Here is a 26,407-nt window from a genome sequence, read left to right as displayed (position 1 = left end):
CAGTTAGGCAAATAAAATGAAGTTAGAAAACACACCAAAGAAATGATAAAAACAGGATTATAGGAAGTAGACAGCATATTAACCTCTCTAGAAAATACTGTGGGCTGTTGAATCAGTGTCTCTTTTGCACAAGAGACAGATTTATGTATATTACAGGGAATATATCCTTATCGGTTCTATCAATGATAACAATGCTAAGTGCTAGTATGAAAAGCAAGAGACAGCTAGAAATGTATGCTTATTTGTAATGCTGTATTTTATTTAAGTATTAATAAAATCCAGTTCACCTATAGAGAATAAAAACTACTCTCATTTTAAAGGCTTGTTTTGGAAACACCTCTGTGTCTCATTTTACTGTATTTGTTCATATTCAGTACTGAATCATGCACCTCTGTAACTTTGCGCTGCTTAAAATATATATATATTTTTCATTTTGTTATTAACATTATTTTTAAGGGTTTTTAATTTATGAACAAAGAGAAAAAAGAAACCCCTTTAATTCCAAACAAAACACAGGAATTTGCTGAAATCCAAGTTAGTGGGAAAGTAAATAATGCATTAATATTCAGCTCTCATCTCTTCATATTCACTATGTGTTTTGATGTTCCTCTTCATTTTTCATTCAGGGTGCGGTATAATGCACTTACTGTACATCTGCTAACAGCCATCTGTTCTCTATCCAGTAAATGTTTAATATCACACAATGGCTACATTCAAAATGTAGTTTTCCTGTGATGGACTGGTGAACTGTCCAGGGCATCACCAGTCCATCTTGCCCGTTGACAGCTGGAGACAGACACTAGCCCTCCTTTTCACCCCGATGGAATAAGAGTGTAAAGAAAATTGATGGATGGATGGAAAAAGTAGTTTTCAAATGTTTACTTAATTTAAATGGTAGATGGTTTATACTTCTATAGCACTTTATTATGTCCAGAGGACTCTGAAGCGCTTCACACTACATTCACCCAGTCATGCACACATTCACACACTGATGGTGGTAAGCTACTGGATAGTAGCCATAGCTGCCCTATGGGAAGTCTGACAGGCAAGGCTGCCATGCAACAATCATCATTTTAAAACAGCTTTTTGTATTTTGCATTATCTTTGACATCATGTTTGATTATAATATTGACTTTGACAGGTTAGAAGTCACACTCAACAAATTAGAACAGGCGTCATGAGGCTTGTTGTTAGATCTAAAACACCTTTTGAAAATAATCTGTAATCAGGCATTAAATATGTTTTTCACATTTCTGTACAGAACATCTGGAAAGTATTCATAGTACTTTATTTTTTTATGTTATGTACTAATCTCCAAACGCATTATATTATGACAATATGGAAAACAGTTTGAGATTTTTTGCTAATTCATTTAAAATAAAGAACCAAGAAATCAATTTCAATGTTTTCCATACCTTTTCCCAGGAGGGGTTGATGGCATGTTTTATCTGTTATGTGCTTTAGTCACTGTCTACAAATATTAACATTCCATAGTAAAAAATGTTTCTATCCTCTTTTTGTAAATGTTTTAGGCTTTTCTTTATTTTAAAACCGAAGAAGAGTGCTAGAATGGACAAAAAGTGACAACAAATTGATTAAGTAGACCTGTATCAAAAAAGATTAGTTATTTTTCCAAAGGACATATAACATTTGTGGGTCTAAACAGGATTTATTTAACTATACTGAGCATAAAAATGGTTCTTAGGATGGTAACGTTAGCAGACTCTCGTATTAAACCTTTATGAGACCGAATGTAACTTTGCTGTTCTGAATGTTCCCAGAATTTGAGGGCCTGATGTATGAAGGGATTCATTCAGAGATGCTTTTCTTAAAATAAATAAATAAATAAATAAAAACATTAAACAATTCTTCATACTGTTGACTTTTCATAATTTACAGAAGGCATTTTGTCTCACCAGAAAGATCAACAGAGGTGATATACTTTTCGCACACTGGTACTGTAATTTTTCAAAATGATCAAGGGACTCTATTGAGATGTTGAAGGTAGCAGAGTGTAAATCTGATGGCTGATTTATTCTGAATGATCCTGAAGTCTTTTGGAGAATAAATATCCCACCTAAAAGTTGAATTGCAGTGAAACAAGTGATGACAGTGGTTAACATAAGATTTTATCAAACAAAATATCTCTTGTGTGACGTGTTTCCTTTAAAGATTATTTATGCAAAGATACACAGTGAAGAGACCAGAAAACCAATCTAGTGAAAAGCATTTTCTGTCTTTTGACTAGAAATGCCTACAATTCATTGATCCAAATGTGGGCAGACTGGAGGCAGAGAGGTGAAGAGTTTTAATGATGGAGCAAATAAAGACGGACAGTTCTTTCACAAATTGACCAAGGAGCTTATACACAGAAAATAAGTGATCAATGGCATGGAAACCATACCATCGATCACCAAAGATATCAAAGATAACACACTGAGAGCTGAACCAGAGAGAAAGGGAAACAAGTCTAACATGTACACAAGATTAGCAAACACAACATTCTACCTTACTTAACCTGACAGGTTGGGCAAAAAGAGCATTAATGAGAAAAGCAACCAAGCAGCACCAAGAAGCATGAGGTATCTGGACCAAGAACTCAGACTTGACAGCATAATATTGAGACATCCATTCTGTCAATCTGAGCTTCACAGAAGAATGGCAAGTTCAAAACCAATATTGAGATGTCGTATGAAGTCCTGTTTAAAGTTTGCAACAAGACATCAAGAGTTCTCATTAATTACTTAGATTTACTGTTACATTTACTTGAGAAATGTAGAAAAATGCTGAACTAATGATATTTTAAAGAAAAATAAGTTCTTTAAACATTGAAACAAAAATAAAGCAAGAATGTTATTTATTTTGCGTCTTAAAATAAATAACATAAATGTTTCTCATGAACAAGCAGACATGCAAACACAGAATTACACCCACACATCTATCATAAACAGATGTTTGTATTATATTACTAAATAGTAACTGTTCAACATAACAGTACAGTAAATCCAGTACTAGTAAATACAGGATGTAACCACAGTCCAACATAGCGAATTTGAAAACACTTTAATCTAAACACTGCTTGTGTGTGTATGCGTGTGTGTGTGTGTGTGTGTGTGTGTGTGCGTGCGTGCGTGTGTGTGTGTCCTTATTTATAAAAGGTTTCTCCATAAGGATTTACAACAGCCACACACCTGCCCTCCACGACCCGATGCAGACATGAGGGAGATCAAGGCCACAGAAATTCAAAGGCCCCTAAAGTTCAGAGCCACACTTTTTCAGACAGAAGATAAAAATTATCTTTCAGGGTCTTTAAAAAAAAAGAACTCCAGGACTAAAGGTTTCTGTTCATCAGAGTTGTCCATAAACGTAAGAAAACTGGAAAACGTCCTGTGGTCATTTTAATTTACCGCTGGCAACATCAGCATCCATGTTGTCCAGGTGAATTGCTTAAACTAAAATCATGTTTCACATAACATACAACAAAACTGCACCTATTTGACTTGAAATATTAATTTCAAACAATATAATGTTATAAAAATACAGTAGCTATACATGAGCTCTTCAGGAGATGATTTTCACATGAACAGTTAATGTTTTGGACCAAATCAAATGTCTTTGTTTCAAGGGTTTCTGATTCATCCGTTTGAATCAGAAATGTTGTTCTAAATTAAATGTAGTTGTAACTCATATTAATTACATTTTTCAAAGAGTTATTGTAGATATTGATGGCTGTTGGCAGAAAATCACTGTCACTACATCACCTTCCATTATCTAAAAGGAAAAAATAAAGATTTATATACAGATGCTGTCTAGTTTTGGTAAGCCACATTGGAACTTCCAACTGAATAATAATTTTTGTCGTTTAATTATGACGTGAGTACACAAAGTGTTACCTCAGTTTTTTTGGTTTAATCAATATATTTTCCTGCAGAGCATGCCTTCAAATAAAGACACACTGTACATCTATCTAGAGCAGCTGGTTGCCATGGTCTTTTCTCAGCCAGTCTTTTTCCACATACGCTCTCACTGCTCCTGCTGAACTCCTCTGCACTGCGTCTGGAGCCAGAAGCAGACTGAACATCTCCATAGCCTCTGGGGTGAACCTCCTCCACAGAGGAGGGATGTCATCCTCCACATAAACTTTCTTCTTCGACTCGCACCAGTCAGCAAACTCCTGGTAGAAGCTGTCCGAGTCCATGCAACGCTCCCATGGGAAGTAACCAGTGAGGATGCAGAAGATGACCACTGCAAAGGCCCAGGTGTCCAGGCTGGGCTCCACGCTCAGAGGAGGCACTGTCACCTCTTTCTGATTGTCCAGCAGAGCCACGCTGCAAAGTTCTGGGGCCATGTATGGCAAAGTCCCTGTGATGAAGCGTATGAGGGTTCCTCTCTTCTGGGCGAGACCAAAGTCTGCCAGCTTGACCTGACGGCAGTGAGTGTCCAGCAGCAGAATGTTTTCAGGCTTGACATCCCGGTGGACCAGACCGTGGCTGTGGATGAACTCCAGCGCACTGGAGATCTGGAGGACGCAGCGTTTCACTGACGACTCCGGGATGCCTACCTGGGTGAAGAGAGAGAATATGGAGTTTTATTGTTGCATTATGTATTTAAATTTGTTTCAGTTTTTTTATTTGAAATCCAAAACGCAATGAAAGTGTGAATGTTTTATATGTGTTTTAATGCAGCAAAGTCAACATTTCCATATTTATATGTTATGAATAATTGTTTTCATTAAATTGCTTTATTTTCTCCAGTCTGATAAGAGACAGCATTCAAGAGTTTCTTTGATTTTATTTGATTTTTCCAACAGTTTGTTATTGTCACTAGATGTCAGTGTGTTGGAACAATCTACGAGTCGTTGGTTTAAAGCAGAGCATCAGTTCCACCTAGTGGAAAACCTGAGCCATTACATTATGTGAAATTGTATGTATGTAATCTAAATACTGATGCATTTATATTTGTTAGCTGTAACTTTCTATAGGGTTCACAAATAATGAGATGTTCAAGGTCATACATGAAGATTCCATATCACTAAACTAATCTTCACTAATGGGACAAACACAAAATAAAGACTAGAACCCCACCTGCTGGAGCAGCTTTTGACTCATAAATGGAGCATTGATAAACATACTTCATGTCCACTGATGACTTTGATGATGGCACTTGACAAAATGTAACTTTACTGGTTTCGTAAATGGTGACTGTGCATTGTTTTTATGACGTTTTTATTTTTGTGTTTTTATAATGTAATGCACTCTGAACTATTGTGTTGCTGAAATGTGTTATACAAACGGAAATGATTGATTGATTGATTGATTGATTGATTGATTGATTGATTGATTGATTGCTATAGCTTAGTAGTAAAAATCTGTCATTTAAGTGGCTGTTAGGCCACACCATTACAGACCCTACTGAAGTCATTTTTTCAAATGAGGATTATCTGTTTAAATGTTTACTACATGGCAAATGGAATGTAAATCTTTCAATTTTTTTTTCTTTTCCTTTACAGCAATGCCTCAGGAGTTTCATTGAGCTGCTTTTTAACTTCCAGATAGCTGTGCTGCTTTATTACACTATTTTTATGTTAACAGAAATAAACACAAATTTGATTTTGTATTCATGATAGTCAAAATATTATAATTTTTCTGACCATTTTATTTTGTCAGGGCACCACAAACTTCAGCCACCACAAGGGGGCGACCAACGCTGTCAGCCCAGCAGTAGCAGTGAAACCAAACCAGCTATTTAGAAAGCTTTAGGATTCTGGAGGGGCTCGAAGGTGCTTCATCATCTCATGCTACTAATTGTTGCTAAATATTTACAAACTATGTATTAAAATATATTGCTAAGACAGGAAACATTTATGGAATTATGGACAGTAGAACTTGAGATCATGTTAATTATTCTCTTGTGTGTATTGATGAAGGCCTGTGCTTCAGAGATGTCGACTATTTTGAATAGATTCAGTGGAATATGCAAGAGGTGTGAATCATCTGTTTTAATCATAGGGAGATCTATATCCTTTATTTTCTTTTGATTTTCAAAACTGGTTTCTGTCAGTAATTCTAAACATTTTCATCTATTGCCCAGTATATATGTTCATATAGCTGACATTCTGAAAGTTTTAACGTCAGCTGCATTAGAAGCATTTTGACCCACAGTAAACTTTCCCCCTAAAATGTAAAATATAGCACCAGATCTGTCATAAATCTTGCTGAAACATTGAATGACTTCTCACTTTTGGCTTGATGACGGCAAAAAGATCCCTCCCGATAACCAGCTCCTGGGCGAAGCAGTAGTGCTCTTTAGACTGGAAGGCGATGCCAAACAGGCCCACAATGCAGGGGTGGCAGGACAGGTGTAAGGAGATGCAGTACTCTCGTAGAAAGCCCTGCAATTTAGTGGAGGCTTTCGGCATCACTTTCAGGGCCATTGGAGTCCCTGCAGACCAACCACAGTGCAGTCGTCACCATTGGAAACAGGCACCATTACTGCTTCCTTCAGGTTTCATACATGCTTTGCCACAGAGAAACACTGAGATCTCTTCCAGTTTATTTCCATATACTGGCCTCTGTTAGTTTTTCAGTCCTGTGAGCTGCATTAATCTGCATACTTTGTCTACATTTACCATTTAACTGCTTTGCTACTCACTGACTCATGAGGCACCATACAGTCCAACGAGTTCAGCTGAGTATCTCTGATCAAAATGTTGAAGTTTTTCAGCTGCATTTTGATAGTCTTGGTTCCTCTGTTTAGAATTTCAGACTTCGAGTCTTCAAAGACATCATAACTAGCTTTGATAACTTTTAGAGAAAGAATTGTTTTGTCTTGTGTGATCTTAGAAAGACAGAATAAAAATAAATCTTGAATTTCTCTTTTCATTATTTAGAGAAATAATGAAGAGTACTTAAAAAAAATACTTTCAGGCTCCGTTTATAGAGCAAATAAATAGTAAATAAATATTTATTTTATTGGTTAATTACATGTACATAGATCCAGATGAGCAAATAACTGAATTTTGAAACTAACAGTTGAAGTGCGATCAGAAGAGTTTCACACTTTTATAGCAAAGTTTGTGGATCGACACCAGTTTAGTTCTGGAACCAGTTTAGAACCAGCTTGAAATGTTTGACATGTCATTTGAATTCAATAATATAACTTATTAGTTTAACGATTTTTCTTAAATAGGACAGTTTTGAAATTGCAAAAATTCACAGCTATCCAGATTAAACTTACTGAGGTTTTTATAGAAATTCAGAGAAATAAGATTTGGTGATGGATAAATGAAAAGAATAAAAAGAGTTGGTGAATAATGCCTTACATGACTGTACATTTTGTAATATCTTTGCACTTTGATTTAAATAAACTGCCCCGGCTGCAATAGTAACAATTCATACCCCTAAAACGATGAGTGACCAGCAACACTTTGCCATATTTTCCGCGTCCGATCTCCTTGACGATGTTGAAATGTTCCTGGATCTCCAGCTGACCGATGCTCTGCGCCGTCAGCTCCATCAGCTCATCGATGAGGCTCCCATCAGCGAGACCCAGCTCAATCATCTCCTTCCAAAACCATAAAATAAATTCGTTTTTTTCTTTGCTTGCATAAGATTTAGGAGACAGGGCTCACCTAAAACAAATGTCTAGTTTGCCTGTTTATACACATATTTACCTGAGATCTAGCATCAAGTAAATCTCTAACTTGATCCAAATTTAATGGAAAGTAACTTTGATTCAAAAAAGCTTTTTACTGAAACAAAAGAAAAAATTTCTTCTATCTTCTGTTGAAGTCAGGCATTGTGTTGATCTGCTTTAAAGAAAAGATTGTTTGATATAATGTATATATATATATATATATATATGTATGTGTGTGTGTGTGTGTGTGTGTGTGTGTGTGTGGGGGGGGGGGTGTGTGTGTGTGTACATGTACATGTGTAGTGTTAAATTTGCATTCTGTAAGCTTATACAAGGTGGTGATGGATAATCATGTGGTCTTGTTACTGTCATACACACAGCATGCGTTGGTCGGGATCCTTATCACATAATCTACTAAAAGATGTAACTTTTTTTTAACATGTATAATTTACAACAATCACCAAAAGTCAAGATAACTAATAATGATATTAGCAAAAAATGATGTCAGTCTATTGGTTTAAAGCTATACTGCTAAAATGTATATTTATCAATCACTACTGTTTTAGTTTAGTCAGTAAATTTCTGAAAATTCATGTTTTTTTGACAATGTTATCATTAATTATATGGTTTTAATGACACATACAGTAAACTATCTAGAAAGAGCCCAAAACACTAAGATGTTTTCCACATATGTCAATGATAAGTTATTAAATTCTCAGCTGCTGTTGTTAAATTGATGTTAACAATGAGTAGATACTGATAATATCTTAAAACCTCTACATGCTTACCTTTTCTAGAGGCAGCTCCCAAATACAGTGACTAAAATCTGAATAGCAAGCAGTGCAAATGAACACAATGTCTACAGCTGGTAAATATTATCTGCAAATGCTGAATCACTGTCCTCCTTATTCCCTCTTCCAATGTCACTAGTGCTGCTCCAGCAAGAGTAGCTCTGAAAGCTCTGCACTGTCCGGCTCACTGCGGTGCGTTCAAATGCTGTGATACATCAGAGCCAACTTTAACAGCTGATTACAAGCTGGCTCTGCAAAAGACACACATACATACCAACACGCACGCACACACGTTTGCTTGACTATCTTTGTGGGGACTTTTCATTGAGTTCCATTCATTTCTATAGCTTAAACCTTACCCTTATCCTAACCCTGACCATTCCATATCCAACCCCAACCCTACCCAAAATTCAATTCACACCTCAGTCCTAAATATAACCCCTGACCCAAAAACAGTGTTTCCCCTTGTGGGGAAACACTGGCCTATATGACACAGGTAGCCTATATCTCAGTATATATATATATATATATATATATATATATATATACTGTATTTTCCGCACTATAAGGCGCACCGGATTATAAGGCGCATAGAATAGACGCTTCATACTCTATTATTACTCTATTATTACACATCCACATTAATAAAGAAATGGTCCCCGAGTACTTTATATAGTAGGCTGGCCCAGTCGTTGTTTCACTCACGGTGTTGGTGTTGCGATATTATGCCCAACTGCTTTCTAGGTAACACAGACCAACCGACACGCTGCCGCTGCAGTCTCTGTCTCTCTTCCCCTGCCCCTCCCCCCCTTTAAATGTATTATCAAACTTTATTAACAAACCAGTGTTCTGACAACTATCCCAGCATGCACCGCGCACTACTTCTTCAACTGGGGAAAAAGAAGTTGGCGGCTGCTTACCGTAGTGGACCAACTACGTAAGCAGCCTACTGCATGTCTGTGTAAACATGACGTCTTTCATTTCGATCTGAGTTAATTAGCGTAGCATTTCTGCTGGATTTTCACAACATATCAGCCACGACAATGGACAGGGGAACCAACAAGTTCATGTCATCTTTTTTGGACAACATCAAGGTGTTTGAGCCACTGGATGCCTCCAACATTGTGCGCGTCACAGCTAAAAGCTACCGATAGATGAGGAAAACAGCAGATCCTCACACCCTCAGCATAAATATAGCTGTGGACAAGATCACTGATGCCTATTGTTCTTGCAAGGCTGGGTAAGTCGGCATTCATGGTTTTGATGGTCCACAATGTACATTAGCATATGTTTACTACTGTAGCTTGTGTTTGTGAGACGGTGGTAGCTGCACTGTGACCTAAAATGGGCATTAGCCAATGAAACGCGGCCCCTGTGGTAAGGTCCGTTGCTGGACCTGTTGTGGCTCAATATTGGTCCATATATAAGGCGCACCGGATTATAAGGCGCACTGTCGGCTTTTGAGGAAATTGAAGGTTTTTAGGTGCGTCTTATAGTGCGGAAAATACGGTATATATATATATATATATATATATATATATATATATATATATATATATATATATATATATCTCACAGGCTTTGGTCCCCACAGCTTAGTGTCACGAAAATGGTCCCCGTAAGGTATTACAAACAAACACACACACATATGCACACACAAGCTATTTTGAATTTCTACCCATATTAGAACTTTATGCACAATCCAGACATTTTCATTCATCCTAAGCAGTAGCAGTATTTTCCTAACCCTAACCCTATATAATTCACGCCTTGCCTCTAAACCTAACCCCTCACCTAAAACAAAGGTGGTCCAATGTGTTATGACTGGGTTTTGGGCCACATAAGGCCCGTTGGTCTTCAGGAGGTTAGTAAACATATCGAAAATGGTCCTATGTAGTGTTGGATGACAGAAATTGCAGAATGTCTGTATTAGGTAGAATATTATTTTGATTAATAATGTATTATTAATGAAGTTATTAACATGTAGTAGAAGTTTCTTTTAACTTATAGAAGAAGAGCAGGAGCACCACCAGAGTTTCTGGAATAACTAGCCAAACACTTTCAGCTTCTCATGAAAGAATGAATTCAACGTTACTGGACAGCAGCTACATTTCACTGGAATGTTTTCTAATACAGTGTGAGAATTTATTAACAAAATGGCTCAACCTTTCACTCATATATTTCGTCAATGAGCTTCCTCGCCTAAACTACCAATTATGCAATCTACTGGTCTAAAAACAATGAGTAATCAAGAACCAAATCAACTAAATAATGAAGGTAGGAAGAGGATGGAAAACTGAAAAACAACATCAAGACTAATCAACAAATTAGCAAAGCAAAGAGTAAGATCAGAAGAACAAATCATACAGTGATAACTATTGATGATCACTATTCACTGTGACAATAGTGAGACATGATGCCCAGACCTGAGCACCACGTCTGGACATGTGGTCAGATCTAGTAGCTCCTCAGAGAGAACATATACAAACATCTAAATCATTTTATTTAACTAACTTATCTCAGTGCAGACACTTTAAAGAAGATCCAACCTTACTGTGAGATGATGAGTCTCAAAGTCAGATTGAAAATGATGTCCAGGGAGGGACTGGTCCAACAGACCAGGTGAGCTGGATGCACAACTGGAGACTCTCAGAAAGACCCAGTGGTACTGTTGCTCGGTTTAACTGTTGCTAGGTTTAACAACTACGTGGGAACTGCTCGGCAACGTGAGCGTACATCTAAAATAGCAGGACAGCAAAGGATTTTGTATATCTCTGTTTCGGTCATGTGGGAACTTAAAACAGGACAGACAAGGATTTTTAAAGGTTCTCCAGGTAACACTGAAGGTTTTATCATCCTTTCTCGGGTTCATGGCTTTTTAGCTTAGAACATTCATACAATTTTGCAGAGGATTGTCAGTATTAATCAGGACTGTTGGCACATTTATGTCTTTTTTCAAGAACTATTTATATTCTTTGGTGTTTGATTCAAAAGTTTGAGTTTATTATATGATATCAGTCATTGAGTACATTTGTATTTTGTACAGTGGAACCCCAATTACTGGTGATTCAGTTTTCGCAGATTAATCTAGTCGCTAATTTTTCTGTGGAAGGTAAAATGTGTCTATTTGTCTTTTTGATCATAAACTCACACATCCTGACATGCTTTAATTTAAAAAGTCATTTTGGTTTGTCCTTTTTCTACTGTCTTAGTATCTTCACTTGATCTTTTGACCAGTGCTTCAGCCAAACAAAACAAGCCATGACCTAGGTTTAGCAGTGACAGCTCCAGATACTGCTCCTGTTTCACTCCGTGGTGTGGTGCAACATATCTTAGCATTTTACAACCTCCTAAAGTTCAAACTCCATCCAGAATTACAAAAGATTTCACTGACTGTGCCTTTCATCGTTCGATAATGTCTGACATTCCCAGTTTTCCCAACGAGTCTACAACCAGCTCAGAGAGATTCTTACTTTCATCAAGGCTCTGAGTTGGGAATGCACTCAAGTAGTGCCACTCATGTGAAACAAATCCCTCAGTATGTCACCTTTATCCCAAGAAGGCTTAGTGGGGGTGTTGTTGTACCAGTGTGAGAGTAAAAGTGTGCGTTAATCCATGCTTCAATTGCTGGTAACTCACTCAACACCATCTTCATACCGTAGTGGTTATTTTTGGGCGGAACCAAGCTCCCAAGCTAAACAAATGATCCCAAGAAACAGATACTTTGTTAATCCTGCTGGAGTTTAATGAGGTGTGAAGAACTCATAGCTTAGCTTCAAACTACAGAGGTCATTTTATTGGAAATAATAGCTTGAATGTCCATGTGTTTTTGGACAAGACACCTAAATTTAATCATCTACTCGACATAACCATACAGCTTTAACATTCTGAGGCAGGTAACACGAAGCTATATGTAGAGTGTCCAGAACCACCCAATGAAAACTCCCAGCTACTGCTGGATGAGCTCACAGCCAGAGTGAGTAATTGTAGTTATGTAGTGGAGTGTGTTCTGAAATTTGTGATCATCATGTTACGCTGTCACCACATAGATGGGTTAATGTCATACTTGAGATCCTTTCCTTCTAGGACAGTGCTGAGTCGTCTTCAAGGCGCCAGAGAGAGTCCTAGTCCAAACCTCCAGCCTCCAGACGTTCCCGCTTCTGTCCTCCATGTCCTGGAGGAATTCATTTACAGAGGTGTGAGAACTGACGTAGCAGCTCAGTGTACTGGTTGAGACAATTTATTTTGGTAACATTTTTGAAATTAGTTTTCATGTAAAGAATGAGACAATATGCAGGAAGTTCCGATGCACTTGTCTGATCCGTGACATTCCTCTGGCCTCTCTGGTCAGTCAGGTTTGTGAGGCGGTGAGACGAGGACGTCACTCATGTTCCAAACAGTACTGCTGTGACTCAGCTCATTCCTAAACAGCAGTTTATTGCTTGTAAGCATGCGTTGCATAGCCAGACTGTTTCACTTTGGTTTTCTCTTAATTACCAAAGAGGAACAGAAAAGAGGAACCATTTCATGATGATCAATCAATGTACAAAAAGAGTAAAACTGTAGCAGCAGGCAGAAGCAGAAATTAACCAGTGAATTAATAACTATGTACAAAAAAAGGGAAACAGCATTTCAAAATCTGTCTCCAGATCAAGTATCATGTTGACATTAGGGCTGTTGTAAACGAATATTTTAGTAATCGAGTAATCTATCGATTATTCTTACGATTAATCGAGTAATCGGATAAAAAAATAAAATAAAATGAAATATTGGTAAATCTGGCATAATACCGGTGTTACTATCAGATATCAATATCAGTCCAATTTTTCATATTTGAGCATCCCTAACAGTTGCTTTTTTGTAGTTTAGAAAACTAACCTGTAACAATAATAGCTCACTTTCTAAGTTAACCAGAAGAAAAGTTATAGAAAAATCTGAAATTATATTGAATTTAATAACAAAGAGGCAGGCTCACAAATGTGCTTATAAAAAATGTCTACAATCCAGCTTTTAGTTTATGTATTCATCTTCAGTGAGTTTAATAGATTAATTAAACTCACCTTGCCACCTAACCTGTCACGCTTTGGGTTTGAAAATACGGGAAATGCCGCCTGGAGTGGGAGGAGAGGGCGAATGAACGAACATGGGGTGGAGGGGAGGAAATAGACCAGCGGACTGACGAACCGTTAGACCGGGGGACGAACACGGGGGAAGCAATACGGGATATTTACGACACCTGCACTGGTCACACTCAGAAACTCATCTACCAGCCATGTACGATGCGCTCCGCCACCCGTTTCTTCAGACCGGGATATGAAATTTATTGTGCGGTTCGTCGGTAAAGCTACATTTACACGGTAAGCATCAGCTACTCAGCCGCCCGCCCTGTTCAGTCTATCCGCTCACCTCAGCGCTCTTCCCGCCGTTCGCTTTCAACCAGCAGCCACGGAGGAGAAATGCTGCCGTACTCCAGGCATTCCCCCAGGCATTCCCCCAGTCATTTTAAGGATGCTTATTGGTTCCCCAAAAACGATAAAAAGTCGGGCATTATCATCAATCAATAAAATCCCCACGGGCCAATCTTGAAGATTGGACTTTATGCCGCTGAGACTTAGCTTTTGTCAACAACTCAGAGGCGGAAGTGAGAGCTCCGCGCAATGCAAATGAAGTCCCGGCCGGAACACGGTGCGTTAACTAATTAAACATAAATTAACGAAGCTTCGAGGCAGGTAAATTTTCCTCGAGGAATTTTAGTAATCGAGGTACTCGAATCATTCGAGGAATCGTTTCAGCCCTAGTTGACATGTTTTGTAACTTTCCTCTTCCTGCCACTGATGTGCAAATGAAGTTCCTGTTACTTATTATTTACAGAGTAATCCTGCAATATTGGAGGGCAGCTGAGTTGTGGTGCAATGACAAGAATAACATGAGGGAAAAGTCTGTTTGGGAGAACTTCATCTATAGTAGTCAAAACTGCCTGATCACTTAAGTCATCTTAAGTTGGGAAGGTCATGATGTTTCTCAGGACAGTTGGGAAGCGCAAACGAATATAGTGTAGGTAAATGTGATATAATAAACACAGACTGATGTGAAATAATGACAGCATATCATTTTGTTCCTTGTGGTGGATTGGGTGTACCCCACCTGTTGTTCAATCACTACTGGAGACACCAGCCCTCATCACCCACAAGGATAAGTGAGTATTGACAATGAATGGATGGTTATTGTATTTTTTTCTTTTGCTGAAAGGCATAAGTTTTGATACAAGACTTTCTGTTTTATAAAGAAATGGGCAGCAATGTTTAGGAATTTTGCCTACATTACACACGTGTTCTTGTTAGTTTGGCTTTGATTGTGCTTGAACCTGCTGCAAGTTAAAATATAAGCATGACGTCAGACTCCAAGCATTACCAGCTGTTGTGGATAAAACCGATTATTATTGACTCGGTTTTATCGTTCTGCTTAGTGTCCCGGTTTGGTATTCTATCTCTTAACGGCAAGAACTGCTTTGAAGCTAATAGTAAAATGGCCCAGTGAGCCGACAGGTGGGGTGCGGCCAAATCCCTGTACTTCATGCAAAGATTACCTGCAACCATCTCAAAGCTGCAGTATGTAACTTTTACAAAAACATAATTTTAAACATTTGTTTAAACTGTCACTATGCTGTGAGAGTATGCTAGGAGTCAGATAAATAATAATAAAAAAAAAATCAAGCTCCTCTGCCTCTTCCATTGCTACAATTATCTGGAAAAATGCAGTGAGAAACAACCAATCAGAGACCGAAGGAGCGTCTAATCGCTGTCAGTCAACCTTGTGAATGTGCTCCTCAATGTGAATGGCAGAAAAACAACATAGACACAGTTTATCGTGTCTATGATAACCAGCCTTCCTGAGGAAGAAGCTCTAGCGTAGCAGAGAGCAAGGGGGAGGATGAGAGTGGCGTGTCCACAAAAGGGACTGACAATCAGAGCTCCTCCTGGCTCTGATTGGTTGTTTCTGCAGGAGCAATGGATTTGATTAGATGACAGCAGGACCGTCAGGGGAAGGCAGAGGAGACTGAATTCACAGATTATATTATACTGTCAGGACATAATGATAATTCTAACAAATATGAAGAAAACATTTTTTTTAATAAGTTACTGCAACTTTAAGAAATGTGTCTCATCTTCTGCATGGTGAGTTGAGACTTCTCCTATCTGGATGCAGATATTTGATCACCAAATGCAAAACTGACCCATTTTGTTCCTGTAGCCATAAATTTCCAAAATCAGTATAGTTTAAATATTTTTATGTTTTTTTAATCTTGTTCTATTGAGGATACTGTGATTTAGGCTGTGCTTTCATTTTAGCCTATTGCTTTTATGGTTTTTAATACTTCAAAGTATTGATCACTGGACTACTTTTAATCATATCATATTTATATTTATTGTCATTTCATGCCAACTTTCCTAATAGGTAAGAAAGCTGACTCACTTCAATGTAACCAAATCTACCTAACGGTAAAAACAAAGCTGACTGATTGATAGACTCATCATCAGGAGTCACTATGACTGTAATTGAAATCCTGGACATGAAGTTCTGCATCGTTCTAGTCAAACTCTTGGTGACAGGCAGATCCCCTCGTACCTTGGTCATTTATATATTCCACATAAACAAATTAACAGTTTCAATTTTCCCTCACAGCTTTAACAAATTCTCCAGCTGCTGCTTTTGAACTCAAGTTTTAACAAACACCTAATTATTCACCAACAGTCTGTCATTATGTAGATGTTTCCATGATGACTAAATGATCAGCTTTTATAAAAATGAGGATAAAAAATAGATCAATTATTCACCTGAGAATAACCAAGATTACCATTTATAACATGAAGGTCGATGTACTGAAAAACAACAGGTTTCATCCAACATTGTGTCATGTCCATGTGAAGACTTTTGAACTTTCCCTTATATGTGAGACAGAGGGTCCAATTCACAGTTCTCAATCTCTTTGACCGTCTGTTCAACCATGACGGTCATCTTTAGATGTCTGCAGAGGTCTGATGAGTCCCTCTGGGACTGACAGCTTAAAAGCTCAGAACTCTGTCAGCTTGGTGTGGTGATACACATGATATGTAAAATTGTATGTATGAATATTTACTGGTTTTACGATAGTATATTTTATTATTCAGTAACACTACAAACCAAAAACAACAAATATGCAATATCCTAACAGAAAACTTTTGAGTCTATGTGCACAGTGTGTGAGACCTGCAGCGCTCATGCTGATGCAAGTCATCTGGGAGACATCTGGAGTCTGTTGTAACTTGTATCTGCTGATCAAACTCTCTTTGAAAACGGATATTCATATTTTTCATTCCATAATAACTGAAACTACATATTTGAAAGTTTGAAGATTTCATGCTTTCTTTAAAATTTAGTTTCACACGAAGCACTCCTCTGATCTATTACGGTGTGAGTTGTCAGCAGACTTCCTTAGGAATTACTTTCTAAACATTTCGGTGCTTGATCTAAATAACTTCACTGAAAACTGAAGTCATAATGAAGGACATCATAAGTTCATGAAGCCTATATGAGTCTACTACTGGATACCTCTGATGTGCATGTGAAGCACTGTAATAGTCATGGTGGGGGGCTGCACTGTACCTTAATATAGAAAAGTTAGTAAGTGGGTGGAAAGAAGGAATGGAGTTTACAACAGCATGCGTGTTGATAGAGAAGGTGAGGACAGCCTGTCTGGGTTCGGTTACAGATTGGCATCCCACTTTGTGGTTGGATCTGTCAGTCTAATGGAGACGTACAAACATGAACTCATAACCATTTGCTTACTGAAGGTTTATATTTTCCCATCAGCAAATGGACAACATCCCTTACTGAGCTGCAATTGGGGTTTGTTTTCACAGATATGTAGTTCAGACATACAAAGCTTTTAGACTCTTGGTTTATGTCACAAAAAAGATCTTGCAACTCTTACATTTGTAAAATTAATTACACAAATAATAATAACACATGATCAAACCTATTAATATGTAATTCCAGACTTAATATCCTTCCAGCATCACTCGTTGTTGTAATTCTTTAAATAGATGACTGTGCTCGCGCTGTGACTGACGCCCAGCAGGATTTCTGGGACCTGTCCTCTCCTCAGTGATGTATAGCAAGTCTGTGATTCTCTTGGTCATTGATCCAGACTGTTGGGTGCTCTGGAACTTGGTTACAGCTAAAAGAAGGAAGCAATTTGACATCTGACTCATTGAATCAGTTCTAAATACAGAAATGGAAAAGACCAACAAACAACTGTGATATTGACCTGCCAACGGCTGTACCCAGGGCCAACGACGGTGCTGACGTTACACTCACATGCACCTTCTCTAGATTTATGGCATTAAGCATTGCTTTTGACTCTTCCTCCATTTTATTCAGATATTATTCTTCTCAGGCAGGGTTTTATATATTTATAAACATTATTTGACAAGCAAAGTTCTACAGGTGAAAACTTTTTAGATTTAAATGAGACATTTGGCACCAATTATCTACTATAATGATTTTCTATTTAATCTTTCGTTGTTCTGTATAATCAGTCCCATGAAAAAAGTAATTTTTACCAAACTGATCAAGGTTGTACGTTGATAGGATCAAATCCTCTGAGCCTGACTTTCTTTTGAGTGTCCCATAAGGCTCCATTCCTGGTCTTCACATTTTATGTTTAATGATTTACCTGAAACTTCATAAATCCAAAGTATTAGTAATTTTTACACAGGCAAATATTTCCGTTAAACATTTTTACATTTCTCATCAGCATAAAAAGATTTTAATTCTTGTGAATCTTTTCAAATGAAAATATAATTTACTCTCTAAAATCGTTTAGTGTCATGGTTTGTGGTTGTGGAGAGGCAGAGGCACCAACTGAGTTTGATGATTTAATTAAGAAAATCAGAGAGTACAAAAGTCCAGGCAGCAGGTGACCACTGAAGTGAGAAGCTCAGACCCTGGTAGCAATAGAAAACTTGACAACACAACGGCATGACGAACAACAGCTAAGACAAGGACCAAACAGAAACACAGACACAGGTGGGATTAAATGGACAAGAGGTAATCAGGGAACACGAGACACAGCTGGGAGCAACCTGGGCAGACAAGACGACACAGAAACTAAATTAACACACAGAAAAAACGAATCCTTACATTTAGGTTATGTTACATTAAAATGTCTGTCTGAGGAGAGAAGCTATATATCGTACCTACATATCAATGTCTTTGGTTATACTAGAGTTTAATTTCAGCTTTCAATTGTCAAAAAAAAAAACTTTGCAAAAACTGTACCAGCCAAGTAATAATCAGCTAAAATCATATTTAATAGTTTGTGCTGCTTTTTTGTAAACAATGATAGTTTTTATTACCATTTTGAAAGATAATTTTTGAAAAAACTATGAAAGTTTTTCACAAAAATTACTCATTTAGTTATTAGTAATTATTTAGCAGAAACACAACTATGTTTTGGAGAGTACAAGACCTTCTACCATCATCTTAGAGGGAAGCAGCATCAGAGCCAAACTCAACAAGCTGACAAGGACGTCTCTGTTTGGGTGAAGCATTGGATCGCCAAGTATTCTTCCAAAGAAAAATACTTTGAAAACTAAATAATATTATGGGCATTTCTGAACATTGGCTTCATCACACAACAGTCAGAACCTTTTCAGAGTCACTGTATGACAGATCACTACAGGATTTCCTCCCTTCTCACAGATAAGACCATACACAATGACTTTTAAAAAAAATACAGTGTCATAAACGATGTGGTTGAGGTGGTGAGGAAACGCAGGTAGACCCAGGTAAAATGAGAATGATGAATTTAATAATGTAGCTCACAGTCTTGAACAGGCAGCACGGCAGAAAGTTAGCACACAGCTAATACCGGTAGCAACTGGATAACAGACATGTAAACGAGCTTAGGTCGATGCAGGACTTCACAGTTCAACTGCATACGACCCATAAACAGACGTAGACTGACGGCACAGGGAAACGGTTACAAATGACGAGGATCTGACAAGGAACACAGACAACAGGTGGGGCTAAATACACACAGGGTAATCAGGGGGATACGACACACCTGGGGAGCAATCAACAGGGAGGACAGAGACTCACAGGGAAAACAGGACTGAACACAGAAGAACTCAAAAATAAACACACAGAAACACAGATCATGACACAGAGAGGATGGGCTACATCAGTATTTCATTTGTCTTTCAAGTTATTATTTTGATATGAAGTTAACTAAATTTAAGTTTTTTACAGTTAAACACATGGAACATTATGGAAGCATTTCTACTTTTATAATTGCACTGCTTAAAGTAAAAATAGTAATAAGGGCAGTCTATAAGCTTATGGAAAGAATGACAAATTGATAACTTTAGCAAAACTAAATAAATTCACAATATATCATAATATATTAAGAAAACTGCGAATGTGTTCTGATATTTCATAAAAGGAAATATGAATTCTTTTTCAGGTCTTTTTCAAATTTACCTACAAAAAAGGAGAAATGCTCTGACTCATTCTCTCTCTCAATCTTATTTCTTGTTTTCTGTTAAAACGTGTCTTTCCCAGAAGTCTGTGTTTTACTTCCTCTATTACTTTTGTTGTTTTGGTTTGAATTTTAATTATTTCTGATGAAGCCTGGTGTTCTGTTTCTGTTTTCTTTGTTCTGTGGTGTTTTTGGTCAGCCATTTTCTCCTAGCTCAGTTTCAGTTACTTGCTTTCTTTTACAGTTGCACCTGTTCCTAATGCATCACCTCCTTTTTTAAAGAATTGCCTCTCCAGCTGAAATATCACTCAGTCCTTCCTGTCTCCTCTCTTGTTAGTTTTTCGTCATTTAATAAATCACTTGTTCAAATTTTTTGTCCTCCCACAACTCGACACATGACTACATGGCGACCATTGTACTTTCAATTAGGTTTTTTGATCTGATCAAGTATTCATGCCAAACCAAACACAATCAGGTCACCCAAACCACAAAACTCTTCAGTGTGGACGTTTTCACTTTAGGAAGAAGACTTTAGCTAGCTATTTATTTTTTCAGGACTTTAAACATTAAGTTAGGAAAGAAAATGTGCAAAGATTCTATGAAGGACACAGTATTTTCTACAGAGATGTGTGGTCTGTTGAATCAGGTAATCTTCTGGATAACATATGGTGAAAGGAAGGATCTATGCAACAGTGATGACTTTCAAGTTAATGTTAAGCCTGCTAAGTGCTAATATAAAAAGTTACAGCCTGCTAGAAATGCAATCTGTCTTATAAAGGCGATGTTATTTAACAGAGAAAAAACAATATAATTACATACATAATTCATACAGGTATACATACGTATATAATCATGCACTCATGTACTGTTTACTTCATGATGACCATTTACTTATATGAATTAAATTCTTTCAGGGTAAATATCTTTTTTTCTAACTAATTTTGTCTTGGTAAATTTCAGCTTTCATCTATTGATACTCATTTTCATGTTTTTTAACTTGCACCTTATTATCTTTCCAAATTGCATCAACATTCACATAGACATCTTCATCAGTGCTTTCTTCGTCTTCTTCCGATCTTTGTTCTGATGCTGCGTAATCCTTTACACCAACACTGATTTGTCTTAAATCAGGGTCTGCTTCCTCATAATCAGGATCATCATCACTTGTTGACTCTTTGTCCATCTCCAGCTTCTTTACTGAGCGAAAAACATCAATATTTTCATAGTCATCACAATCATTCTCGAGGTCTTGTGTGTTTAACTGCTGGAAAGTCACTGAAAAAAAGGAAACAAAAGAATTTATGAATAAAATGTAGAAATAATTTTAAATGCCTGAGCTTGTATCTCTTGAATACATACTTTGGTTTTGGTCAGATGGTATTGGCCGTTTAGAGCAAAGTTTCCTCCTGCAGCCCAGGCAGACTGCTAGAGACACCAGCAGGACCAGCAGCAGGATTCCACTGGAGACTGAGGAAACCAGCAGCAATAAAGAGGCTAGAAGAGAAAATACTTGGTCAGTTTATGGCTCTAAATCTGTGTTTTACAAACTTTTCCAGGCTGAGGAAGATTAACCTATTTAACCAACAGTCACAGACCATTTAACTTGAAATTACCCAGCAGTAATACATCTTAATATATACAACTTGAAATGAAAATATTAGACTCTTACACTTGTTTTTGTTTTCTTTGTTTATCCATGCTGTTTAGTAAATGGAAATGGCCACAACAAAGCAATGAACAAGTCTACTGGGCATTTTGAGTTATTTTGTAAGTGTGAAGTACGGGGGTGGCAGCATCATGTCGTGGGGCTGTTTTACTGCAGGAGGAACTAGTGGAATCCCTAAACCAGATGGCACCATGAGGAAAGAACATTGTTTAGAAATATAAATGCATCATCTAAAGAAATCAGCCGGGAAGTAAAGGGTTATTGGGAGAAATCGATCTTCCAAATGGACAATGACCCAAAGCACACAGCCTGTGGTTACAACATGGCTAACGGACAACAAAGTCAATGTTTTGGAGTGGCCATCACAGAGCCCTGATCTGCATCCTGTGGAGAAATTGTGGTAAGGTCTGAAATCTGAGGCGGCCTACCAAAAGGGACTCAGTTCTACCAGTTCTGTCAGGAGGAATGGGCCAGAACTCCATTAAGATACTCTGAGAGGCTTGTGGAAGGAAACTGGTCTGGTGAAAACCAGCTCATTATCCCTGTGTGTGCGAGGACTGAGGTAAATGGTACAAGTGATACGGGTATGGGGTCAGTTGAACCCCATTTGTAAACACAAGGGTTAAACTACAACTGGCTTCGTCCAGAGGTTCTGGGCTCTCAGCTGCTGAGAAACAATTGCTTCTGTTGATTTTTAAGTTTTACCCAATCACTAACCCATGCATTGCATACATTACCAGCCCGTGACGTATGCAATGCACCAGTTCCATGCTAAGAAGCATATACATTTCTGATTTCAACTGTATTTAATTAGGGACTTGATTGCTGAACATATAGCAGATGGTAGATTAGAAACGAGATGCAGCTGGGAGGGAAGACAAGTAGCTTAAATAGAAATGAGGAAATGGCTGAAAATACACGGGGAACGTGGGAACTGACATTTAAACAAACCAGAGACACAACCAGATCTTAGTTTGTGGGGGAAATTACTTTATCATGAGAGGGCATATGTATTTTTTTTTGTTTGTTTTATTATTTGACAACTAAATTTGACATGCTTAACTAATATTATTATTATTATTATTAATAATAATAATAATAATAATAATAATGAGGAGAGTTTAGAGGAATACATAATAAGGTATTTTACTCAAGGTTTTGAAATTTAAATATTCTTCTCTCAAATGTATATATAGTTACTTACATTTGATGATGAGAGTAATGGGTTCTGTCTCATCAGAACTGAACCTCTGTGTAGTCATGGTAACCTCATACACACAGCTGTAGTTGCCTTGGTGTTCAAACTCAGCAGCTGTGAAGTTAAAGGAGGCTGAGTTGTTGACTGCTGGTCTGGTTTCTGTGATGTTGGACCCAGAGAAGATGAGAGAGAAATCTCCCTGAGGATATCTGGGGTTAATGGAGCAAGTGAAGGAGAAGCCGTAACCCTTGGTAACCTCTGCTCCTCCTGGACCCCAGACCAACCCTGCATGTGGGGATGTCAGGGAAATGTTGGGACTCTCCAGACTCACTGTGAAAAAAAGACATGGACATGGAAATAGAATAATATTATTCCATACCATGATCATTTGAGAATGCAAATTATGGATTTTCTATGGATAATTATTTAATCTTACCTCTAAGATGAACAGAGTTACTGAGGGGGGAGGTGGATGTTTTACTTAACATCCTTTTCTCAAACTGACACTTGAATTCTCCATCATGATCCAGGGTCACTTTAGGGATGTTGAAGGTAGCAGAGGAGGAATATGATGACTGAGTCATTCTAAATGATCCTGAAGTCTGTTGGAGGATAAATGTTCCACTTGAAGAGGTGAAAGTTGTCGCGGCCATAGAACAAGTGATCCTGACTTGTTGACCCCAGGTGACCTCAGCAGAGCTTATGGAGATGCTGGGCTTTGGAAGGTTCACTGAGAAACAGTAAGTTGTGAGAATTAAATTTATTCATTTCCACAACTGAATGACACTGAAAATAATAATCTTTTACTGAAAGTTTATTTAATTCTTGTGGTCAGACGGCCTGGTGGAGACAGTGCATGGCACCTTCACCTCTGTCAGACTGACCACATGATGAAGTGTTATAAAAATACAAGCCATTTACTATTATCTTTTGTTCCAGTCTTCAGGTTCTAAACTATGTGGAAGGTTTTTATATGACTTACAACAAACATCAACATTTAAGATATAAAATTTTCCATCATCTTTTCGAAAAGTGATTATGTTTATATATATTTTTTCCAACCAAACAATAGCAATGAAACTGTTTGTATTTTTTTATTATTAAAAAGTGATAAATTTGCTAATATCGATATTTACTAGTGGATGATCTGATTCACTGAGAGTGAAAAACAAATAGTGAATACATTTTAAGCAACTGACTGTACGGCTGAAGTTTCACTATTTACACAATTTATTTAATCTTACCTCTAAGACGAACAGAGTTACTGAGGGGGGAGGTGGATGGTTGACTTGACATCCTTTTCTCAAGCTGACACTTGAATTCTCCATCATGATCCAGGGTCACTTTAGGGATGTTGAAGGTAACAGAGGAGAAATATGATGACTGAGTCATTCTAAATGATCCTGAAGTCTGTTGGAGGATAAATGTTCCACTTAAAGAGGTGAAAGTTGTCGCGGCCATTGAACAAGTGATGCTGACTTGTTGACCCCAGGTGACCTCAGCAGAGCTTATAGAGATGCTGGGCTTTGGAAGGTTATCTGAAAACCAGTAAGTTGTGAGAATTAAATTGTATTCATTTCCGCAACTGAATGACACTGAAAATAATAATCTTTTACTGTCAGTTTATTTATTTTTTTATTTATTTTTGTCTCTGGTGGAGACAGTGCATGGCAGCTTCACCTCTGTCAGACTGACCACATGATGAAGTGTCATAAAAATATTTAAATCTGTAGAGTGGGAACTATAAACCATCTCAACAGACTCACTGAAACACAGTACACTGGAAAATAAAGCACACTAATGATAAACAAGGCAAAGATCCATCCGTCCGTCCGTCCGTCCGACCATCCATTTTCTGACACCCTTATCCCATTGAGGTCAGAAGCTGCACTGGTGACTATCTCCAGCTGTCAACGGGTGAGATGGTCAGGCGGCGCCCTGGGCGGGTCGCCAGTCCATCGCAGGGCAAAGATTCATTCATAAGTAATTTACATCTGAATTACACAAAAAGAAATCACCCCAATTCTAAAGTCCTTCCAGTTAGGTGATCAATCACTGAACAACTTAGCACCATAAAGATCTGCTGCTGTTGTTTCAACCTTCCAGATCTCTAGGTCTGTATGATGTGTGTATTGATGATCTTGATGATGGCAAAATGTAATGTTTGTTGCTGATTTCTCAAGTGTTGACTGTATTTAGTTTTTATGACTTCTTCTTGTATTTTGACAATGTAAAGCACTTTGAACTGCCTTTTCCTGAAATGTGCTATACAAATAAACTGGAGTGATTAATTACTCAAATGAAAACTAAACACAGTGGCTACTATGAAATAAATAATCAAAATCATATAAACTAACCCAGCACCATATTCAAGAAAACTCCAAGTCTGTGTAGAATTTCAGTTCCCATTGAATCCATAGACACACAGAGAAATCTGCTGATGATGAGAATCAGGTATTTTTTAAGTACAACCCCTGGCAAAAAGTATGGAATCACCAGTGTTGGATGAGCAGTCATTCAGACATTTCATGCTGTAAAACAAACTCGGATCAAAAACATGACACAATATTAAGGTCATTCCAAAGTGCAACTTGTTGGCTTTCAGGAACACTCAAAGAAATGAAGAGAAAACATTGTGGAAGTCAGTGAATGATACTTTTATTGACCAAACACAGGGAAATAAATATGGAATCACTCAATTATGAGGAAAAAAGTATGGAATCATGAAAAACACATAAACAAAAGACCATTCAAAATACATCACTAGTATTTAGTTGCACCATCTTTGGCTTTTATAACAGCTTTTAGTCTCTGAGGCATGGACTTGATGAGGGACAAACAGTATTTGGTGCCTACTCTCTTTGATAGCAGTTGCCAGATCAGCTTTGCAGGTTGGAGCCTTCTTGTGGAACATTTTTTTCAATCTCCACCACAGGTTTTCTATTGGGTTGAGATCTGGACTATTTGCAGGCCATGACATCGACTGAATGTGTCTTTCTTCAAGGAATGCCTTCACTGTTTTTGCCCTATGGCACGATGCATTGTCATCTTGGAAAATCATTTCATCATCTCCAAACATCTGTTCAATTGAAGGGATGAGAAAACTGTCCAAAATGTCAATGTAAACTTGTGCATTGATAGAAGAATTAACCACAGTCATCTCCCCAGTGCCTTTGCCTGACATGCAGCCCCATATCATCAAGGACTGTGGAAATTTGGTTGTTTTCTTCAGGCAGGCCTCTTCATAAATCTCACTGGAACAGCACCAAACAAAAGTTCCAGCATCATCACCTTGTCCAATGCAGATTCTTGACTCATCACTGAAGACAACTTTCATCCAGTCATCCACAGTCCATGATTGCCTCTCCTTAGCCCATTGGAGTCTCGTTCTTTTATGGTTAGGTGTCAATGCTGGTTTTCATTTAGCTTTCCTGTATTGAAATCCCACCTCCTTTAGGCGATTTCTTACGGTTCGGTCACATACATTGACTCCAGCTTCCTCCCATTTATGCTTCATCTGTTTAGTTGTACTTTTTTGGTTTTCAAGACAAATGACCTTTAGTTGTTTGTCTTGACGCTTTAATGTCTTTCTTGGT

At 37.8% G+C, this 26,407-nt stretch overlaps 3 protein-coding genes across 3 annotated transcripts in view; all 3 read right to left on the bottom strand.

The window, feature by feature from the left end:
* Positions 1 to 3,429, bottom strand: part of LOC106931577 (scavenger receptor cysteine-rich domain-containing group B protein-like) — a 32,409-nt gene extending 28,980 nt beyond the window's left edge. The window contains exon 1 of the mRNA XM_088007489.1: positions 3,408 to 3,429. Coding sequence (XP_087863615.1) covers positions 3,408 to 3,429 — 22 coding nt within the window. The remainder of the gene's footprint in view (positions 1 to 3,407) is intronic.
* Positions 2,900 to 7,560, bottom strand: LOC106931578 (serine/threonine-protein kinase SBK1). Its single transcript, XM_015009772.2, has 3 exons — positions 7,398 to 7,560; positions 6,239 to 6,441; positions 2,900 to 4,561 (listed from the first exon to the last, which is right to left on the bottom strand). Exons 1-3 carry the CDS (start codon positions 7,558 to 7,560, stop codon positions 3,968 to 3,970), a joined length of 960 nt encoding a protein of 319 aa, XP_014865258.2. The 3' UTR covers positions 2,900 to 3,967.
* A 10,770-nt stretch (positions 7,561 to 18,330) lies between these two features.
* Positions 18,331 to 26,407, bottom strand: part of LOC106931575 (scavenger receptor cysteine-rich domain-containing protein DMBT1-like) — a 29,485-nt gene continuing 21,408 nt past the window's right edge. The window contains exons 12-15 of the mRNA XM_088006907.1: positions 23,248 to 23,541; positions 22,818 to 23,141; positions 21,307 to 21,441; positions 18,331 to 21,222 (exon numbers count right to left, since the gene is read on the bottom strand). Of these exons, the coding sequence (XP_087863033.1) occupies positions 20,915 to 21,222; positions 21,307 to 21,441; positions 22,818 to 23,141; positions 23,248 to 23,541 (1,061 nt within the window). The 3' untranslated portion in view covers positions 18,331 to 20,914. The remainder of the gene's footprint in view (positions 21,223 to 21,306; positions 21,442 to 22,817; positions 23,142 to 23,247; positions 23,542 to 26,407) is intronic.

The sequence above is a fragment of the Poecilia mexicana genome, unplaced genomic scaffold (genome assembly GCF_051168715.1).
Source record: "Poecilia mexicana isolate PSO_F unplaced genomic scaffold, ASM5116871v1 scaffold_7, whole genome shotgun sequence".
Taxonomy (NCBI): domain Eukaryota; kingdom Metazoa; phylum Chordata; class Actinopteri; order Cyprinodontiformes; family Poeciliidae; genus Poecilia; species Poecilia mexicana.
Note: the sequence above shows the minus strand (reverse complement) of the source record. Positions and strands in the feature narration are given on the sequence as shown.